The 19,195-nt window shown below is 44.3% G+C and overlaps 1 protein-coding gene across 5 annotated transcripts in view; it reads right to left on the bottom strand.

The window, feature by feature from the left end:
* Positions 1-19,195, bottom strand: part of BEND7 (BEN domain containing 7) — a 75,836-nt gene that overhangs the window by 39,074 nt on the left and 17,567 nt on the right. For all 5 annotated transcript variants that reach the window (XM_029239564.1, XM_029239566.1, XM_029239563.1 and 2 more), the window contains 3 exons: positions 12,205-12,504; positions 9,341-9,463; positions 5,132-5,397 (listed from right to left, as the gene is read on the bottom strand). In XM_029239564.1, the coding sequence (XP_029095397.1) occupies positions 5,132-5,397; positions 9,341-9,463; positions 12,205-12,504 (689 nt within the window). The remainder of the gene's footprint in view (positions 1-5,131; positions 5,398-9,340; positions 9,464-12,204; positions 12,505-19,195) is intronic.

The following is a 19,195-nucleotide window of genomic DNA, read 5'->3' as shown; positions in this document are numbered from 1 at the left end:
AATTTAATTCTCATCACCCTATGAGGCGGCCACTTTCGTGATCCCCAGTCTGCAGATGCAAAAACTAAGGTTTAGAGAGATTAGGTAGCTTGTTTAAGGTTATCCAGCTAATAAGTGGTGAAGCAAGGATGTGAACCCAGGCAGTCTGCACTAGAGCTTAAACTCTCAAGCATATTACTGCCTTAATTTCAGTGTGTCGATGAATAAATTAAAAAATCACTTGCTTGATTGATTTGCTTTACCAGTTCCCAGTGGATTACTTTATTTATTGGGCTAAGAAGAAGTTAAGAAAACAGATTCTGAATTCAGGAGCTCTTTATGTTGAAAGCACCAATGCATTTTAAATTATTTATTTTAAGAATGACATAAACATTAACAAAATTATCTTAAGTTGATGGGTATCCACAGCTGTATCTTCTGATAACTTCTGTGTTGCCTAGGATTACTGGAAAGTATTCATAGTAACGACACCAAATAGAAAAACACTTCCTATGTTTTTTAAAAAAACATTTTGAAATATTTTAAAAAACCTGATGTTAGTGTTTCACCGTGGCCAAAGAACAAGCCAAACAAGAAGCAACAACAAGGAAATAAACCTAAGCCACGTATATCTGCCCAATAAATCCAACTAGGTAGGGAAAAACAGTGACTGCAAAAAATTCACAACTGTCTTGTCTGAGTACTGGTAGAATACTGGGTTGGGAACTCCTAAAGAAAGAATTAAATATTGTATTTAAATCTGAAATTTGGGGTTTCTGCTTTTGCTTCTGTGTAGTTCAGGTTTCAATTTTATTTAATATGCTAACTTAAAATGGGTCAAGTAATCCTGCCCCCAAAGAGGGGCAGGATTTCTGGCCACTCTCTTTTTAAAAACACTATTAGCTCATGTGTATTTGTTCATGTATATGTACACATAAGTTTACTTAACGAACATGTATATTTATCCCTATAAAGGTACTTAGCTAGGACTGCTAAGGTTTAAAAAAGACCCAGTAGGGCTTCCCTGGTGGCGCAGTGGTTGAGAGTCCGCCTGCCGATGCAGGGGACATGGGTTTGTGCCCCGGTCTGGGACGATCCCACATGCCGCGGAGCGGCTGGGCCCGTGGGCCATGGCCGCTGAGCCTGTGCGTCCGGAGCCTGTGCTCCGCAACGGGAGAGGCCACAACAGTGAGAGACCCACGTACCACAAAAAAAAATAAAATAAAATAAAGACCCAGTATTTACTGAGTGCTTAAAACGTACCAGGTACTATTCTAAGTGCTTTACATAGATGTCTTCATTTAACTCTTCCAGCCAGCCCCGTCTCTGAGGTTAGCACTATCATCATTCCCATTTTATGGAGAGAAAACTGAGGGAGGTGAGGGTGGGTGCACTTGCTCGGGGTCACACAGCTGGGCTTGTAGCCCGGGCATCCGGACCTCAGAGGCTGCACCCTTAACCATGAAGGTCTCCCCCAGAGACTTCCAAGTAAACAGCACACACAGCCATAGTCTAACCTTCCAGGTCTCCTTTGTGTCACGATCGTCTCATGAACAGTTAGTGAGCGGTGGTCACATTCAAGAACAGGGCTAGAGCAGGGGCCCAAGTCTGGCACTCAGTGGGTAAGGGCACACTCAGCCCTGGTCTGGGAACCAGCTCCACCTTTCTGGCTTTGTGGGCTTGAGCAGGCTACTTAAGCCCTTTAGGCCACCGTCTCCTCATCTATAGATTGAGGATAATACTAGTACCTCAAAGAGTAAGCATAAAATTTGAAAAATTATTTGGCAGAGGATAGCACACAAACGCTACTGCTACTACTACTATTAATGCTATTATTATTATTATTTTAAAATTTATTCCCTGCCCTTGAGACGCCAAGGGGGAAGGAGAAGAAATCACGTAAATAATTACAAACTGGCATAGCAAGTTCTGTAAAGGATTGTTGAAATCATATTGGTGCTTTGGGCGGGGGGGATGTGTGCACAGTGAGGAATAACAGGGAAAGAACAAGAAAATAGGAGTTAAATTGAGGAGAGCTTCTGATTAACGCCAAGTCCTAGACCCAAAGTTTTAAAAGGTGATTTTGTATATTGTGCTTAACACAAATGGAGACGTTTGGCCATCTGCTGAGTACCTTTTATGTGCCAGGCACCGCAAGAGGATTTCCCCATGTGCTCCAGGTCATTTAGTGCTGACAGCACTCCGAGGTGCTGGACTGTAGCTGGTTTTGATTAGGGCTCCCTGTTTCTCTGCACTGAGCAGGGATACCCGTCAGGGGTCAGAGGGTCGGCGGTCCACCTGCAGTGATCTACAGCCCCTCACGTTCGTGCCTGTGCCTAGATACACAAATTTGTATTTGGGTGACTCTAAAAGTCACAGCATAAAAAATGATAATGCATTGTGAACTTTAAACAATTTACAGTAATTTTTTTTTTTTTTACATTTAAAAAACAATAAAGCACAGGTTTTATGTGTCCTTTTTTCATTGCTTCCCGCTCTCATCTTTCTCCTGTGCTCCAAACGTCTAATGACCTTTTGAGGATACTCAGCTTCTTTTTACTTCCCATCCAGCACTGAAGGCCTGCTTCTGCTCCGTCCTCCCTGTCTCAGTTAAGGAAATCAGTAGCATCTAGTAACCAACCTCGTTTTCCGGGATAGAAATGTGGGGCTTACTTCTCCTGAGCCACCAGGTTCTCTGTGTGGGCACCCCCGGGGGCCTCTCATTTCTCTGTCCCTGCAGGCTCACTGCTCACGTACAGACCCTCCCCATCTCTTGCCTGGCCGCCTGGAATTACCTTCTTCCTGCTCTCTTTGCCTCTAGTCTCTTTTCTGTATTCATCAATCATCCACAGTGCTGTTCCAGATTCCATTCTAAACACAGGTATGATTATTCCTCTACTTGAAATCTGCAATGGCTCCCTAGTGCCCACAAGATAAAAAAGGCCCAAGGGCCTCGGCAGGACACATCGGGCTTTCGCTGTCGGACTCGATCCCGTGTTTGTATCGTCTGCTATCGGTGCAGGCCACACAGCTGCTCTGACTGCAACGGGCCACACGCCCAGTCCTAGAACTTTGGACTTAATCGTCCCAACACTGGGTACTTTTCAGAGCCCATCTTCAGATACACGATGCCCATCTTCTTATATATAATCCAGTTATATTACCTTTTCTCCAATTGATTTTATAGAATAATTCCTACAAGATTATGATCTATTTTCTTGTTGTCTCCTCTGGACTTCCACCAAAGTTTAAACGGCTCACGGCTAAGAAATAACAGAAGACTAGAAGGGCACCTAAATTTAGATGCCTTGGCACTGATGGTCTCATCACCTAAAGGGCCAGCCTCATTCATGCCAGCAAGACTATCCGGGGACACAATTTCTGATGATGGGACTCACTGCGTGGTCCTCTAGGTGCAGTGACGATTTCCGTGGAATAGATGAATCAAAGGGCATATCAGTTGGATGATGTAAAGATGATATCTGTGTACGCTTTTGCTTTTCTTTAGAAGCATGTTATTCTTCAGTCAAAGACAGTCAGCACCTAACTGAGTTTACATGGACAATTCTGAACGTGCTTTATTAAACTGAATACCTCTTGTTAGCAAAAATCATCATGAATAAAAAGCAAATTATTTTTTTGGTATTTAAATTACAATACTGGTATTGGTAAAGATAAGAAAAATTCTATTCTATTTCACTAATGTACATAAAGCCTTTAACAGACCTTTCTCAATTTATCTCTGAAGTACATTTAGACCTTAAACATTTTTTAAAAAGGAGCAAGTTCAGTTCTTAGCATTAGATCGACTCACGCAGGAGATGATTTTCACAACTCAAATGACTGCTCCTGATACATTAATGCCTATCACAGAAAAGAAGGCCTAAAAAATTCAAGAAAAATGTAACAGTATGAAAACTGCTTCAGACTGAATGTACTTTGTGTTGTGGAACCATTTACCTCTGCTTCCAAATGTGTGATCCACGTGGGCTTTGAAACCAGGGCCTCAGCTGCAGTAACAATGGGGTAGGATCAAATGAGCCAGCTGGTCCAGGGTAGAATGCTGTCGTCATTAATGATTTTTTAAAACTAAGTTTTTAGTCTAGAAGAACTTCTTAACAATTGTGTGTGTGTGTTCGTGGGTAAAGAAACAAATAAACAGGAACCCCTCACGCCAAGGATTGGATAAAAGGTCAAATGATTTTCTAGTCTAACCAAGTCACGAGATGATTCTTTTTGTTGCCTCCCTTTTTTAAAGACCCGTGCTAGCAGACCGTCTTTCTGCAACTTGAAAGGAACAACTGATTTAAAATAGCAATTTATTTCTTATTTAAAGTTGAAGAGGTAGGGCCAAACTCTCATCCTATATAGGCCTGTGGGAGTTCTCAGCGGGATTCTCATCCTATACCATCTGGTAATAATAGCTCACCCATCCTTGTTTATTTTAGGAACTCTCCCAACGAGTTGGGGTTCACGGCATCAGTGTACTCAGATCAAGGTACTGCAAGGAGGGTACGCCGTGGCCGATAGAGCACATTACTGAAGAAGTTCGTTTATGGCCGTGTGACTATAAAATGGTAAGTCAGACGAACGTCTTAGATGTCATTCAGCATCTTGGGCTGCGACGACCTTCTAGCGATGATATTTAAATAGAAAAACCTTTGCAGACTGTTAACCTATCATTACACAGACTCAGTGGCACGGCACTGCGACTTACTTAGCAGTGTGGCTTGCATCTATAAAACAGAAGTAGCACCACTGCCCTTTTCTTTATTATTAGTTTGTGTTTCTAGAAAGGTGTGACCTTATCTGTAGGGTTCTGTTCATTTATGCCCATCTACAAAGGATTCAGTTATGTTCTTTTAGCTCACTACGCTGAGGAAATTGAAAACGGCTGCTTCAAAATTAAAAATGTTAACGAAATTAGTGAGCAGAACTTCATCATCCTTCTTCTTTCGGAGAGAATGCAAACATGTTTAAGGAAATAAGGCCTAAGATTTTCAGAAGAGAAAACCCTGGGCAAGGGAATTACTAAGAGTTTTCCTTTCCTCTTTCCCACGTGTATTCTGCAAGTTTCCCTGGTTTTCTTGGGCAGAACTAGTTAAGGGCAAAGTTACACATTAGCGTCAGCAGCCAGAAAACATCAACTTACATCAGAGGCTGGTGATTGGAGTACGATGCCGAATCCTAGGATGTGGTTCTCCCTGGGGGAGGTGTGCTCGGCCGAGGGGAGACTGGGATTCTCGGGGGCCGCCGCCGCCTTCTTCTCGGCTTCTAACGCACTGGGCTTCTGTTTCACAGTGAGAGGTTCCACAGTCTTCAGGGGCACTTTTTTCTTTTTATTTCTCTTGCGCGAGACGGCAGTTCGCTGGGAGCAGATAAGGGAAATTGGGGGTTGTTGTCTGTTCTGGGTTCCAACTGTGAACAACAAACAAAAATATGGTACAGGCACTTGTCTCTAACTCAGGAATATGTACTTGCTTCATAAACTGAGGCTGAAGTGGGTTCACTCAAGGACGAGGCACACTGAAATCAACCTCACGCTGGACCTGAAGATAACCAAATGCAGCCTTAAAGGTCTACAGGCAGAAAAACCCAAGAGAATACTCTGTTCCAAATGCTGGTGGGTAATCGACAGGAGGAAAGGATGATGAGCTCTGAAAAAACACTGAAGCGTGACTTTACGCATCCCATGACACTCTTGTATAACTGAGAACTCCGGAAATTAAATTGCGGTGTGGATGTTCATGCTTTCTGGCAAGCCAGTCTCAGGAATATTCCAGTTGTCACTTGAGGTTAAACTGATCAGTAGCCAGCAGCCTACAGGTGCCAAAGCTGACAAAGGCTGAGCAAGGACGGTCACTGGGGCAAAGCTGATCAAAAGCGTCATTCAGGAATGACCAGTAAGCATGTGGGCCAGGCCTGCCGGTCAATTTCAGGTCCAGTTACTCCGGCCTCACAAACCAATGATGTTCCACACATCAACTATCTCCACACACTACTCTCCTGGGTTCCGACCAGGCTGCTCCTCTCTGCCTCAGTTTCATGTAGGTGAAAAAGAGGAAGGCTATAATTCTGTACAAGGAGAGCAAATCAGTAAGACCCAGAAACAGTCTGAGTTCCAAAGACGAAAAGCACCCATCAAGAAGTGGGTGCCGATGCTGCCTATGTACTTAAGGGAACCAAGGATGCTAATTACAGTTCTCATTGGTGCCCTTCGAGAAGTAACGTTTATTAACCATTTAAAAATACTCTGGGGGCTTCCCTGGTGGTACAGTGGTTAGGAATCCACCTGCCAATGCAGGGGACACAGGTTCGAGCCCTGGTCTGGGAAGATCCCCCACGCCACGGAGCAACTAAGCCCGTGTGCTACAACTACTGAGCCTGTGCTCTAGAGCCCACGAGCCACAACTACTGAAGCCCGAGTGCTGCAACTACTGAAGCCCTCGAGCTGCAGGGCCTGCGTGCCGCAACTACTGAAGCCCGCACACCTAGACCCCGTGCTCCGCAACAAGAGAAGCCACCGCAATGAGAAGCACGCGCACCGCAATGAAGAGTAGCCCCCGCTCACCGCAACTAGAGAAAGCTCGCGCGCAGCAACGAAGACCCAACGCAGCCAAATACATAAATAAATAAAAATACTCTGATGCAAAGTTTTGTAGGAAAATATGGCATTACTACTTAAATCTTCATGTGTTAATATGGTTTGATAAATACAACCACAGGACATAGCTGCTTTTTTTTTTTTTTTTTTTTACAGAAGTACACCTCTAAAAATAAGACAAATGAAAATCTAAAGATCTTTACATGCACATCATATGGATCATTTCCTATCAGGTTGTAAATAAAGAATATTTGTACTCTGAACTTGATATCTGCATCTCTAGGCTGGACAGAAATTTATAAATAAGTATTAGAAAAAAACTACTTGCACTGTAAAATGAGCAGAGAAGTTTTTTGACCGCCCATGCAGTAATTAGTCTAGCTCACCGGTTCTCGACCTCGGCTACACGTTAGAATCACCCTGGAGCTTTAAAAAAAAAAAAAAGCCAGTGCCTCAGCCTCACCCCAGATTAATTTGAATTGGAATTTCCAGGGGTGATGCCTGGGCATCAGGGTTTTTTTAAAGCTCCTCAAGTGATCCTACTATGCAAGCCGGACAGAAACTTTTCTCTCTTTGGTCCAGATTTTCACCTGAGGCGGCTGGGTCTCCATCCCGAAAGTCACATGGACAACCGAAGCAATTATCTACGGTCTAGGACTCCAGCCTCACTTTCCAAAATTAAAAGCAAAATGATTTAAGTTTAAAGAACACAGGTACTGTCTAAGTTTTTCTCCTCCTTCCGCAAGTCTGGACAGAGCGAGCCGTAGTCTTTTGTATCCAGATCTTATCGCTTGATCTTAATCCTGGCTTTCTCCCTGAAGTAAAGGTGAAACTTTCTAAATAGAATTTAAATCTACGTTTTATAGGCAATAAACCTTAAGTAAATCTACGCACTCAACACAAATTCTTAAGTTTAAGGAAAGGAGAGTAATTTATTCAGTTTATCCTTTGGGTTCTCCTACAGCTTTGGAGTCGCTTACCACCCTAACCTGCAGAGGTTCAGAAAAGAAAACAGGGTGACATAGCGGCATTTACTTAATAGATCCTAAAAAGGCTTCAGTCAAGGATTTAAAGGGTTGCAATTTGTAGTTTGCCATTTCAGGAGTAAGGAGCTTAAGTAACAAAATAAATCATTACAGTTTCCTACGCACATTTTCTTAAGTGCTAACAAATTCTTCCATTGAGGAAAGAATCTGTACCGGATGAAGTAACCTTTCTTTCTGAGCTCCTCATTTAGCAGATGTTAGCCTTTACCAGGTTAATAAGAACACAGATTATCCTGGTGGAACAAGGTGAGTTAAATGCTTACTGGCCTGACCAAAATGCTTATTTTTTTTTCCCTTGGGATAAGACCAAATCCAGCACATAAAATTAGATGTCGCTTCTCAGAAAGCCTTTTGCCCATTTTACTTTCACGTGATCTTGGGTGACTGATATGTTTTAGTATGAAGCTTTTTACATCAAACCACATCACTGAATATTAAAATTTTACTAGAATTCACTAAACGGCACCAAGTACGATTTCTGAACAGTGACCTTTCTGAATACCTTTACAGAGAAAAGGGGGTTAGGGGTGATAGTCATAAAAGACAGTGCTATCTTCCTGCTCAAGGAGCAGCTTTCCCTGACAAGGGGGAGGGCTTAATAAAATGATTTGTTACTTTCTGTGCCTGTCACAAAAATGTCCTTTTTTTCTCCCCTAATTGTGGAGACTAGAAAACACACCCACTATAATAAGGACCTAGACTTCTAGACCTCTATGAAATGCTACAGGTCTTCATAACAACACTAACGAAATAGCTGAGGCTCGGATCATGCCTTACAGAGTTCATTTCCATTTACTATCTCATTCCATTTTCACAACAACCCTGTGAGTTAGATATTAATACTCCAGTTACAGATGAGAAATCTGAGGTTCAGAGAAGTTAAACAAGCTAGGACAGGAGAAACTGGGACTCTGACCCCAAACTGCAAGTTCACTGCTCTTCTGTTCTTCAACTTGTCCAACAGGGGCGAGAACAAAAAAAGCGTCGTGTAAATAAAAAGACAAAACAGGAGGTGTCTCTGAGCTTCTCTGACCTGAATGTTAAGGAGAAAAGCCACAAGCAGGGCCCGAGGGCCAACGTTTCTTGTCAGCTGATGCTCTGGAATCTTCACCAGCGGAGCCCATGCTTCCTAAGGGCTCCTTCGTGTGCACAAAAATGCGTGGCTCCCCACCTGTCACACGGAGCCCAGTGCAGGGGGCGTGCACACGTGTGTGTGTGGGGGGGGGGGGGACTTGTGCAGGAGTGGGAGTGTGTGAGACGCACGCAGCCCCCAAACCGAGCCCCTCGGGAGGGAAGATGAGCCGTTCTCACCTCCTTCCCTGACGTGAACCTCCTTGTTGATTCCCATTAGGAAAATGAGCCTGAGCAGCTCTGCCCACTTTCGGGTATAATTGTTTCAAAGTTTAATTAGCTGACATTTGTGAAGTGTGGGGAGTCGGGCTGAAGTATCCGGAGCACATGTACCGGCCATAAAGCATTTGTTAGAGTTGCTAATGGGAAGATGGGTTGTAGAAAAAGTGGAGAAAATGGCTAATTGAAGAAGCATGTCATCCAGTATACTCCAGTAAAAATGTTTTTTAAAAAAACTAAGAAAAAAAAAGATAGCAAGGAGGGAAGCAGACAGTGATCAAAGCACCATGAACATCCTGACTGGAGATGTCACGTATGCATTCAAAACCCGAGGCCTCCATCCGAGGCCTGATCTCCGTACCTGCCTGAATCTGCATCAGCTTCCGCATGGCCTTGAGCTCCTGGAGAATGGCCTGCAACGTCGACTGGCAGTTACAAGTACAGCAGTTTGATCCCACTGACGAATTCACCACTGGAAGTTCTCCTGAGCACGAAAGAAAAGAATGACGGACGCCAAGCAACAGCAAGATTATAAACAGCCAAAAAAAAAGGAAGGGACCGTGACAGGCTTCTGAAGCCTGTGCAGTTAACTATGAAATCGTGCCTGAGGAAAATGTACCCAGTAATTTGGACAGCCTAAATTTTGGGGTCTGACTTCGTCTAATTATCCAGGCTTCTCTATTGTCAGGTGCGCGCTGTGTCTCGGGTGGCAGAGCCTGCGTGAACGGACACACACAGTTCACTGTCACAGCAGGCCTCCCTACTGACACCCCAGTTCATCTCAGATAACAATTCCAGAAAGATTCACTAGAAACACGCTCATGCTGTTGCACAAAAAACTAGCTCCGAGAACAGTGTTACCAAAAAAAACAAAACCAAAAACAAAACCTGGTAGTTGGAGATGTCCTGAGGGTTCATATTAAGAATTAAATGTGTCTGTTTAAAAAATAGTTTTATCATTAATCATGTTATTCCAAATATTAAGAACGGTCAACACATTAAACTTCCACTCTGGGTGTGGTATGTCTGGGATGGAGAAAGCGGGGGCAGGAGGGTCTGGGAGGATCCATTTGAACTTGAGGGTTTAGAGGGTGCTGGGGTGTTAGATTTTCTCCAGCTACATAAAGGAGATCCTGCTACATCTTTTTTCCATTCCCATTTCTTTAATTTCACTTTAGTCTCTTTTCCACTGTTTAAATTTAGTATCTTTTCCTTCATGAAACTATCCTGTTTCCCTTACATGTAAACAAATATCTTCCTATCATCCCTGTAATAAAACGGGACATTTGGAAAAACACGCTTTCAGCGCAGTTCTCCCAGTCTCAGTATCCCACCCTGCTACCTTTAAGTGGATTAGGATAAGAGAGACTGCTATCACTTCGGTTTTTTCACAGGTGGAAGAGGGAAGTTCTAAGGTTTTGGTCCAGTGATAGCTTTTCGTATACATTAAATGTAATTTACATCCTGCAATATGCATTATTTGTGGATATACTTAATCTTTGGAACAGCATAATTATTTACATTCCGAGTGGTAGCACGTTGAGATGTTACAACTTTAGAAGTGCAGATAATTCCAACGAGACACCAAATGCATTCCTATCGAAAATATGCAAGCAATCAACACAAAAAGATCTATTTTTAAACGAATATGGGGGAATTCATGTTTTCAACTTTTACCATTACTAATATTTTCCAAAGTAAATCCACTATCCTTGTTGTATCCTGGAAAACAGAACACTGTTCACCCAACACTCATTGATGCGGGGCTTGCTAACTTCACACATACCTAAGGCTATTTTAGTTCTCTCATCATTTCTCCCATGGCAGTAGAGTTAGGCGGACGTTGTAGAATGTTCCTAGTCACTATTCCAAGTCTATCTTTATCACTTTTAGAGGACAAAACCAACCCTTTTCAGCTTGTTATAAATCATTTTCTAATTTTAAAGAGAACTGCCCTTTCATTTTTATGAAGGAGCCTTAAAAGAGCCATCTCCTTCTAACCTGGAAGCATGCCAGCATGCATGATATTGGCTTATGTAAAATTAAGAGAGAGAGAAGACACCCATACATCTCTTGGGGGTCCCTCCCTGTCTCATCAGCAGTGGCTCAGAATGGCTCTTCATACCTCTGAACTGGTTCTTGCAAATTGTGTTTAAAAAGAAAAATAAAATCACAGTAGTTCTCTTTTTCTTGAAGGATGATGTATGGGAAAAAAAAAAAAATCCTTAACTTTTCAAGGAAACTGAAAACGCATTCTTCCTTTCTTCTTGTTCTCTGTGTGAAAACTACAGTTCTGCACATCTGTACATAATTTATAGAACGAGTAACATGTCACTGGAGGGAAAATTAACGTGAATGGAGAAATCATCAAGTTTTTCCTTACGCTTTGAAAAAAAATTTGCCATTTGATTTTTTTTTCTTAACAATTAGGAATTTAAAATAGATAACTAATAAGAACCTACTGTCTAGCACAGGGAACTCTACTCAATACTCTGTGGTGACCTATATGGGAAAAGAAACTAAAACAGAGGGGATATATATGTATGTGTATAGCTGATTCGCTTTGCTGTACACCTGAAACTAACACAACATGATAAATCACCTAGACTCCAATAAAAATTACTAAAAAAAATTAGGAATTTAAATTAAGGAAATTTTACTTTATAGGAATACTTTTCAACCTGAATGAAGCAGGTTGTAAAATATGGCTCAACAGGTTCAGTAGCTTGAATGTGAGGTTGAAGTGAAGGTGTCACCTGGGGGCGGGGTCATCAGTCCTGCCTTTATCTGACTCTTCCGATAATGAAGAAAGCACAAGACTAGGCCAGGGGACGTATTAATACACCGCGTGACCAGGAACCTTCTTTTAATGACAGAGCGGGAGGAGCTCTTTCTGCCCTAACTGTTCAGTCTTTTGTGACAATAGTATCGTTATCTCTGCAAATGATGGCTTTAAACCTCTTAAAGGGCTAAAATCTCTACCAAGAAACTATCCCTTCTAATGGAGAACCCCCAGGTTTTCCTGCGTCTCAATTCTGGTTTTTGATGCTCTTCAACGTTTTCCTTTATGTCTTCCCGGTCTTTTAAGATAACTCAGCTAAGGCGGGTGGGTGATTAAGGGAGGGTTTAATATGTTGAACTCAAAGAACATGCTGAATATTTAGACAGAAAACACGTCGGGGCAACGGCCCCGAAAGCATTGTGAGCATCTGATGGCAGCCATACCATTGGAGCTCCCGGCGGCGTGGGACTGGCTCTGGAAGGTTCTGGAGCGGGTGCCATACTGCCCTGAGAACTGCCCACTCTGGGGTGGTAGCTCGTTCCACGCACCCCGGGAAGACGGGTGTAGGCTCGGTGGGGCCTCCACAGAGTTCAAACGCGGAGGCCACATCGAATCCAGATCCTGGGGTTCTTCTTTCAACTTCTCCCCCTCCTTGCCCACACGCTGGTAGATCCTCCCAGCGCTGTCATTCAGTAATCTTCTCATTCCTGTAATTTGTTTTTTAATTTCCATGCTTTCGTCTCCTAATGGAAATGGGGCCAGAGATATCACTGTAAATTAGCGAAAGAAAAAATAATCCACCACCAAACCAAACCAAAACAAAACAAATAAAAGGCCACCCCTTCTTCCTTCTTTGGAAATGGGAATGATTACTGACTCCAGATGCAAGCCTCTCTTTCAAGAATCTTCCTTCCTCAGAGGATTTTTTTTTCTTTTTTGAACCAAAGTATCTGTATTGCACTGAGGGTACTTAATAAATATTACTTAAACATGATTCAAATTATACAGCTATAAAGTATTTTCTATAAATAATAACATTAGAGGATGCCTAGATGTATTAGGAGCTATTTCAAACATACTATCCTCTTAAATTGTCATCAGCCAATATCTTTACAAACATTAAGAGAAGTAGTTTTTTTTTTTGTTTTTTTTTTCTCTAATCTGGGTGTTAAAATAAAAGTCTAATGCCAGGGTATGTATACGCACTCATACAGTCACTCTACTAAATGCCTGCGATTTCAACTACAAGAAAAGGAAAAGGCCCACAGAAAGTATCTATTAGGAAAAACACAGCTCTTGCAGATAAATCTAGCACATTTAATACAATCACGTTTTAATGCACTCAGCATCATATTAGCCACGTTTCTCTGTAGCACTAACTGCACAATGAATGTAGGTATTTTGTGTTGTCTAGTTAGATATTTAGCTCATTAATATATGAAGACATTACTGAGTATAAGGCAACTTTTATATACTGTTTTCAAATAAGTATCTTCAATTTTTAAAATAATAAAAATATTAACTATCTACCATCTAACATGAGCAAACACAGAAGGAACACAGGTTTCCAAATTTACAATTCTGCTCTGTGTGGGCATGTGCTTGAGAGGAGAAATATTTTAATTTGTAATAAAACTCTTTTCACTTCAAACACCTGTGACAATGACAATACGGAAACAATAAATCATGTTCCAGATTTTATGGGAATGAATGACCAAGCACAATTTAAGTAATGCAGGGTCAGCAGAATTCACAAGTTTCTCAAGATGTCTGGGGAACAGGGTGTGTCTGGAAGAGGTCCCAGAGGAACTCTGAAAGAGAAATCTGTACGCCAGTGTGGTCCGTGTTCGTTTCAGCATCCAAAGCTAAACCTTCCTCGCTAGGTTAGCAGCACAGTTTCGGCAAGAAGGAGCTTCCTTCCTGCAGGGTTTTTGTTCTTGATCTTCTAGATCAAGGACGTTGCACATGCATCCACCTGCAGCACGCTGATCTTAGCTGGCACTGGCCGGTGGCTGCCACTGCCCTCCCTCCTGGATCCCTGGCGAGAGCTGCACCGGCCAAGCCAGATGAAGACAGGCGCGCGGCCTGGCTCCTGGGTCAGTGCCTGCTGCACATGAACCGTGACACATCACAGCAAAAGGGATGCTGTCTTTCCAAAGGCTCCACCTCTGCTGCGGGGACTGAATTCTATGATAAAGTGCTGTCTTGGGCGGGGAAAGAAGTCATGAGGATCCTGGAACTTTCTAAGAGCAAATCTGCTTTGTCATGACCTTAGTTTCACAGCCCTAGAAGTTGCAGCTCTGAAAATTACAAGACTGAAACTACAGTGTGAATTCTGCATACTTGGTCTTTTCATGTGGAAGTCCAGGCTCCTCGGTGGAGGAAAGAAGGCGCAAGCATCAAGGGGGATCCTGGCTGTGGGCTGATGTTTAGAAACACTTCTTCTAAAATCAAAACAAAAAACAAACCACAACAACAGATCAGGACCTGGGACCGAGGAGGAAGGAAACAGGGGTCTGTGAAGGAGGGCAGCGGAGCTGGCTGACGTCCTGAGAAGACAGCGCACTGTCCATCTGACTGCGGGGCATCCGAAAGGACGGAAAGTAGAAAAGTGCAACAACTGCCCAAGTCAAGGAGAGGAAAGTTGAGGGATGTGGGGAAGGCTGGAAACGGGCTAGTTGCAGGGAGCTTCTTAGAGGACACACGCTGGGTGTCCCCAGGGGACAATGGGTAACTGAACTGTCCTTCCTTTAGCCAGAGAAGTTGGGAACAGCCCTGACCATACCGCCTGGGGGAAGAGCTCCTGGAACCGGATCACAGGCTGGCTGGCGATCACAGGCTGATGTGCTCTGCAGAGAGGGGGAGAGTATCCTCACACAAGCACATTTGGGAGGGATGGAGCAGAGGGCCGGGGGCCGGGGAGGCTTGAAGACTAAAGGTGTGGACAACAGAAAAAGCCGAGCTGCCTGCACGCACTGGGATGGAATGGGTGCGGACTGCAGACAAGCAGGGGCACCGCAGAGGCTCAGACCACGGATGCCGGTGTGTGGGTCAGGGGACAGGCCGGGGCTGGTGCTCCCCAGACCTGGACTCACTTCCCAACTGCGCTGACTTGCTACTTGATACAAGACAAGCCGCCTGCCGTTCTCTGACTTCAGCTTCCTGAACCGTAAAATGAATTCTTAACCAGACCTTGCTGGGCATAACCTAGGGGGGGACACAGGGCGGTCTAGGAGGGATACAGGTTTTTCCGTTACCAAGATGTTCACAGGGCACCGAATGCCTCTAAAAGTCCTTCTCAGAAAAAGTGGGCTTGGGCTTCCCTGGTGGCGCAGTGGTTGAGAGTTCGCCTGCTGATGCAGGGGACACGGGTTCGTGCCCCGGTCCGGGAGGATCCCACATGCCGCGCAGCGGCCGGGCCCGTGAGCCATGGCCGCTGAGCCTGCGCGTCCGGAGCCTGTGCTCCGCAACGGGAGAGGCCGCAACAGTGAGAGGCCTGCGTACTGCAAAAAAAAAAAAAAGAAAAGAAAAAGTGGGCTTATTCTGACTGTCACAGTGAAGCCGAGTTCTCTGATTCCAAAACAAAAACAAAAAAGGGCAGGAAGTATTACGAGATTGAGATTCAAAGCACTAGTTGACCTCTCTTTGTCTTTCCAGTTTTAAGGCAATGTCTTCTCCACGTATAAATGTCAGGAAAAGGAAGCTCTAAAGAAGCAGGATTCCCTAAGGAAACCTGTGCACTTTCCTGATTCCTTTCCAAACCTAACTATGCCTTTACTGATGTTTAACCGCAAGGGGCTGCATCTTTCTAGAAAAGACAGAACAGTAAGAAATCTTACTAACATGGATCCATGCTATGTGGCTGCCTTATAGGTAAAACAGCCTTAAATGAAAAATGTTTTGAGCGTTTACTGACTAGACTCCTTTGGACAAGGTCTACAAAAGATAGTAGGCTGGATTCTACCCTTTGCGAAAGCTCAAGACTCTACAAGATCACTTTCCTTTATGTAAAGAATTTATATAATACATACAGAGTCTTGCAACACACAAGTCACCATACAGGATCTCCTTTAACTTGGCCAGGAGAGAAAGATATACTACGCAGAACACGATTATTCATGGTTTGGGGTATTAAAAGAAAAAAAGACGGTAATGCCCAAACATAGAGTGAGATGACGTACGTAAACATTGTATGTCCGTTTCTATATGCCTTCTTTTCACGAAGAACAGTCACCATATCTTTGCCCTAAAAATTAACTGGTGTTGACATGCAGTAGGCATTCCATATACCTTTCTTAAGTAAATGAAAGAAATGTTCTGTCAAAAGCAGAGTGAAGTCCAGTAGAATTAAATGTGATCCTAAGGTTATAAACCAACAATATATTAATAGGATGGACTGAAAAAGTACCAGAAATATATCATTCCATAAACATTTATCAAGCATCTCCTGGGCCCCAGAGATAACAAAAATCATCTTGTCCGAATTGAAAGGTACTCCCCCTGCAAATCTCTCAACATCTTCTACCCAAATCCCTTTATACTGGTTTGTTGTTCTAAGAAATGGTCCTGATTCTCCCCATCCTGTTGGCCCTATGCCTCTTTTAACTCTGTGCCCCCGGAACTCCAGGTAGCAGATTGCCCCACGATCTGTAGATGCCTCTGCTTCCTTGCTAGAGATAAAAATCAGCTCTTCTCTGAGGTCCCTGCCTCCCTGCAGCCCCTCATGAAAATTATTCACCTCCCATTCCCTCGGGGCTGGGGACGGTGCCCCCCCACCAAACATCACTCTTCTGGCCCCAGACAGAAGCTCACTGTTGTTTGAGTTGATGCCACAGCTGTATCACCTCCCACCCTTCTTCCTGAACAGCAGTCTGTGTGCCGGGAGTTTAAGGCTCATAAAGAGAAGTGGCAGGTGATGAAGTGGAAATGTACAGTGAGGTCATCCCAGTAAGGTACCAGGTTAAGGAAGAAAAATTTTGCACTGGAGATAACTGGGTTATTGCTCTGGGTAGTTTAAAATTCATTACCTCTTTTAACATAAGGATGGTAAATAATCAGACCTTTCCTTTAGAAAAACAAATCTGGCAAAACTATGGTGAAAGTGGTGTGGGCAGGGGAAACCAGCCAGCGGGTTGTTGCTAAAGGCTATGTGAGTGACCGTGCCAGTCTGTACCAGTACTGGGGGACGGGACTGGAGAGATAAGATGGAAAGAGAGACATTTAAGAAGGTCCACCAGAGAGACTTGGTGATTCACTGGATGTGGGGATGGGGGTGGGATGTGAAGGAGAATCAATTAAAGATAACTCCAAGGTTTCTAGTTTGGGGGACTGGATGGATGCTAACACCAGTCAGAGAATTAGAAGGGTGCAGGGAAGTGGCGATACAATGAGGCTAGTTTTGACAAAGGCAACTTAGGTAATCGGCAGGCAGTTGGAAATGTACATAAAGCTGACGATGAAGCAACGCTCCTGAACTATTCCCATAGTAGCAGTAGCTACTATTACTACTAGTGGTAGCTGGCCTTCTAGACTAAGTCAGACCCTGGGGTTCACCAACAATTCAGGGGGTGGAAGGTCATTGTATTCGGAGATACCAGATTTCCTATTAATCTAACAACGCAGAGAGCTCAAAATCCTCATTTCAACATTAAAAGAGCTATCACCTCATTTGTGTCCAAGCTGGGGAAGTGAGGCCACCTATTCCTCCTGGACTCCCCGTCCCCGTGGCAGGCAGCGGTCACAGCGGTCAGAACCGCGTCATCTCCAGCTCCTCACGTGCCCTGACCCACCGTCAAGTCCATCCCCAGGGTGCCACTGGGTAACTCACCTCTACCAAAGGCCCAACAGGCACTTAAAGCACGGAGGGACAGTCACCACTGCATCCAGTATGGGTCGACTCTTACTATGGTATCATGTCCAGTTTTTGGTTTGTTTGTTGGTTGGTTGGTTTTTTGGGGCCTCGGGGCTTGTGGGATCTCAGTTCCCTGACCAGGGATTGAATCCGGGCCACGGCAGTGAAAGCCTGGAATCCTAACCACTAGGCCACCAGGGAACTCCCATCATGTCCAGGTTTTGCGCTCTTTTAAAGAGCCTGTTGAGAAACTTGAGGAGAGCGTGCAAAAGTCAACGAAAAAGATGAAAGGAACAAGGAAAGGTTAAAGAAGTCCAGTCGTTTCTCTGAGAGATAAATGGCTATTGAGTGACTTAATTATCTTCAAATACAGTACGAGTTATTACTGACATTGTTCTTTTTGTTTTTGTTTTTGTTTTTTTTTGCGGTACACGGGCCTCTCACTGCCGTGGCCTCTCCCGCTGCGGAGCACAGGCTCCGGACGCGCAGGCTCAGCGGCCATGGCTCACGGGCCCAGCCGCTCCGCGGCATGTGGGATCCTCCCGGACCGGGGCACGAACCCGTGTCCCCTGCATCGGCAGGCGGACTCTCAACCACTGCGCCACCAGGGAAGCCCGACATCTTTCACGAGGAAAAAGTAGACTCAAATTGTAGCTTCCAGGGAGGAAGCTGGGCGACATTATGGTCTAAAGAGCTGACCCTTCCAGTTCTAGAAACAGAGGAGGGACATCTGAGAAGATGTGCAGGAGTGACAGTAAGAACTCTTTCTGTTTGGGATGTTGAAGAAGTTCTGGAAACAGTGGTGATGGCTGCGTGTCACTGTGGATATACGTTTAAAAAAAAAAAAAAACTTTAAAACTCCTTGCATTTTCCAGGTAATGATATGTTAAATAGAAAAAAGCTGAGTTTATCAGTGAGAAATACCAAGATGACCAGGATTTATACTGAACGCTGCAAATAACTCCTCTCAAACACGAGTAGAAGTTGGCATGGAGCCATGTTGCAGAAAAGGCTGAACTACAACCTGTCAAATGACAGCAGTGAGAGAAACAGCAGGAAAAAGGAGGCAGGGTCCATCAGGCCCAGGCCATGGCTCTCTTCACCACATGGCTTGACAGGTGAGCCAAAGAGGCAGGCATCTGGGGCACACTCTGCGCTCTGAGCAGACCTGGGGTTGGCATCCTCACTCCAAACCCGTGTTGGCTTGCAGATGCCAGCAGGGTCACAACTGGCCGTCCCCAGGGACCACAGCCATGTTTACCAGGGACACGCAAGCCTGGGGTTCTAACTCGGCAAGAACGGTCTGAGAAGCCCTACAGAACAGAGCGGTGGTCACCAAGTGAGCCCTTCCCTCCCCAGCAATCTGAAGTAGAAGCCCCCAAAATAAAGAGGAAGCGAGCTCTACTGAAGAGAACGTGCCGGAACCCGCCGTCCTGAAACAGCCCTTGGAGTCCATTCAAGGACACAACGGGGTCTAAACACCACTGAGAAAAGCTCTGAACAGGAGGCGTTAGCCCGCCTGCGTGCTGCCACGTGCTGGAGGACCCTCCCGTTCAGCTGAAGTTTTAGGTGGAAAAAAATTA

Source organism: Monodon monoceros, unplaced genomic scaffold (genome assembly GCF_005190385.1).
Source record: "Monodon monoceros isolate NGI ecotype Baffin Bay Population unplaced genomic scaffold, NGI_Narwhal_1 Super_Scaffold_21, whole genome shotgun sequence".
NCBI lineage: Eukaryota > Metazoa > Chordata > Mammalia > Artiodactyla > Monodontidae > Monodon > Monodon monoceros.
This window is presented reverse-complemented; position numbering and strand designations above follow the sequence as displayed.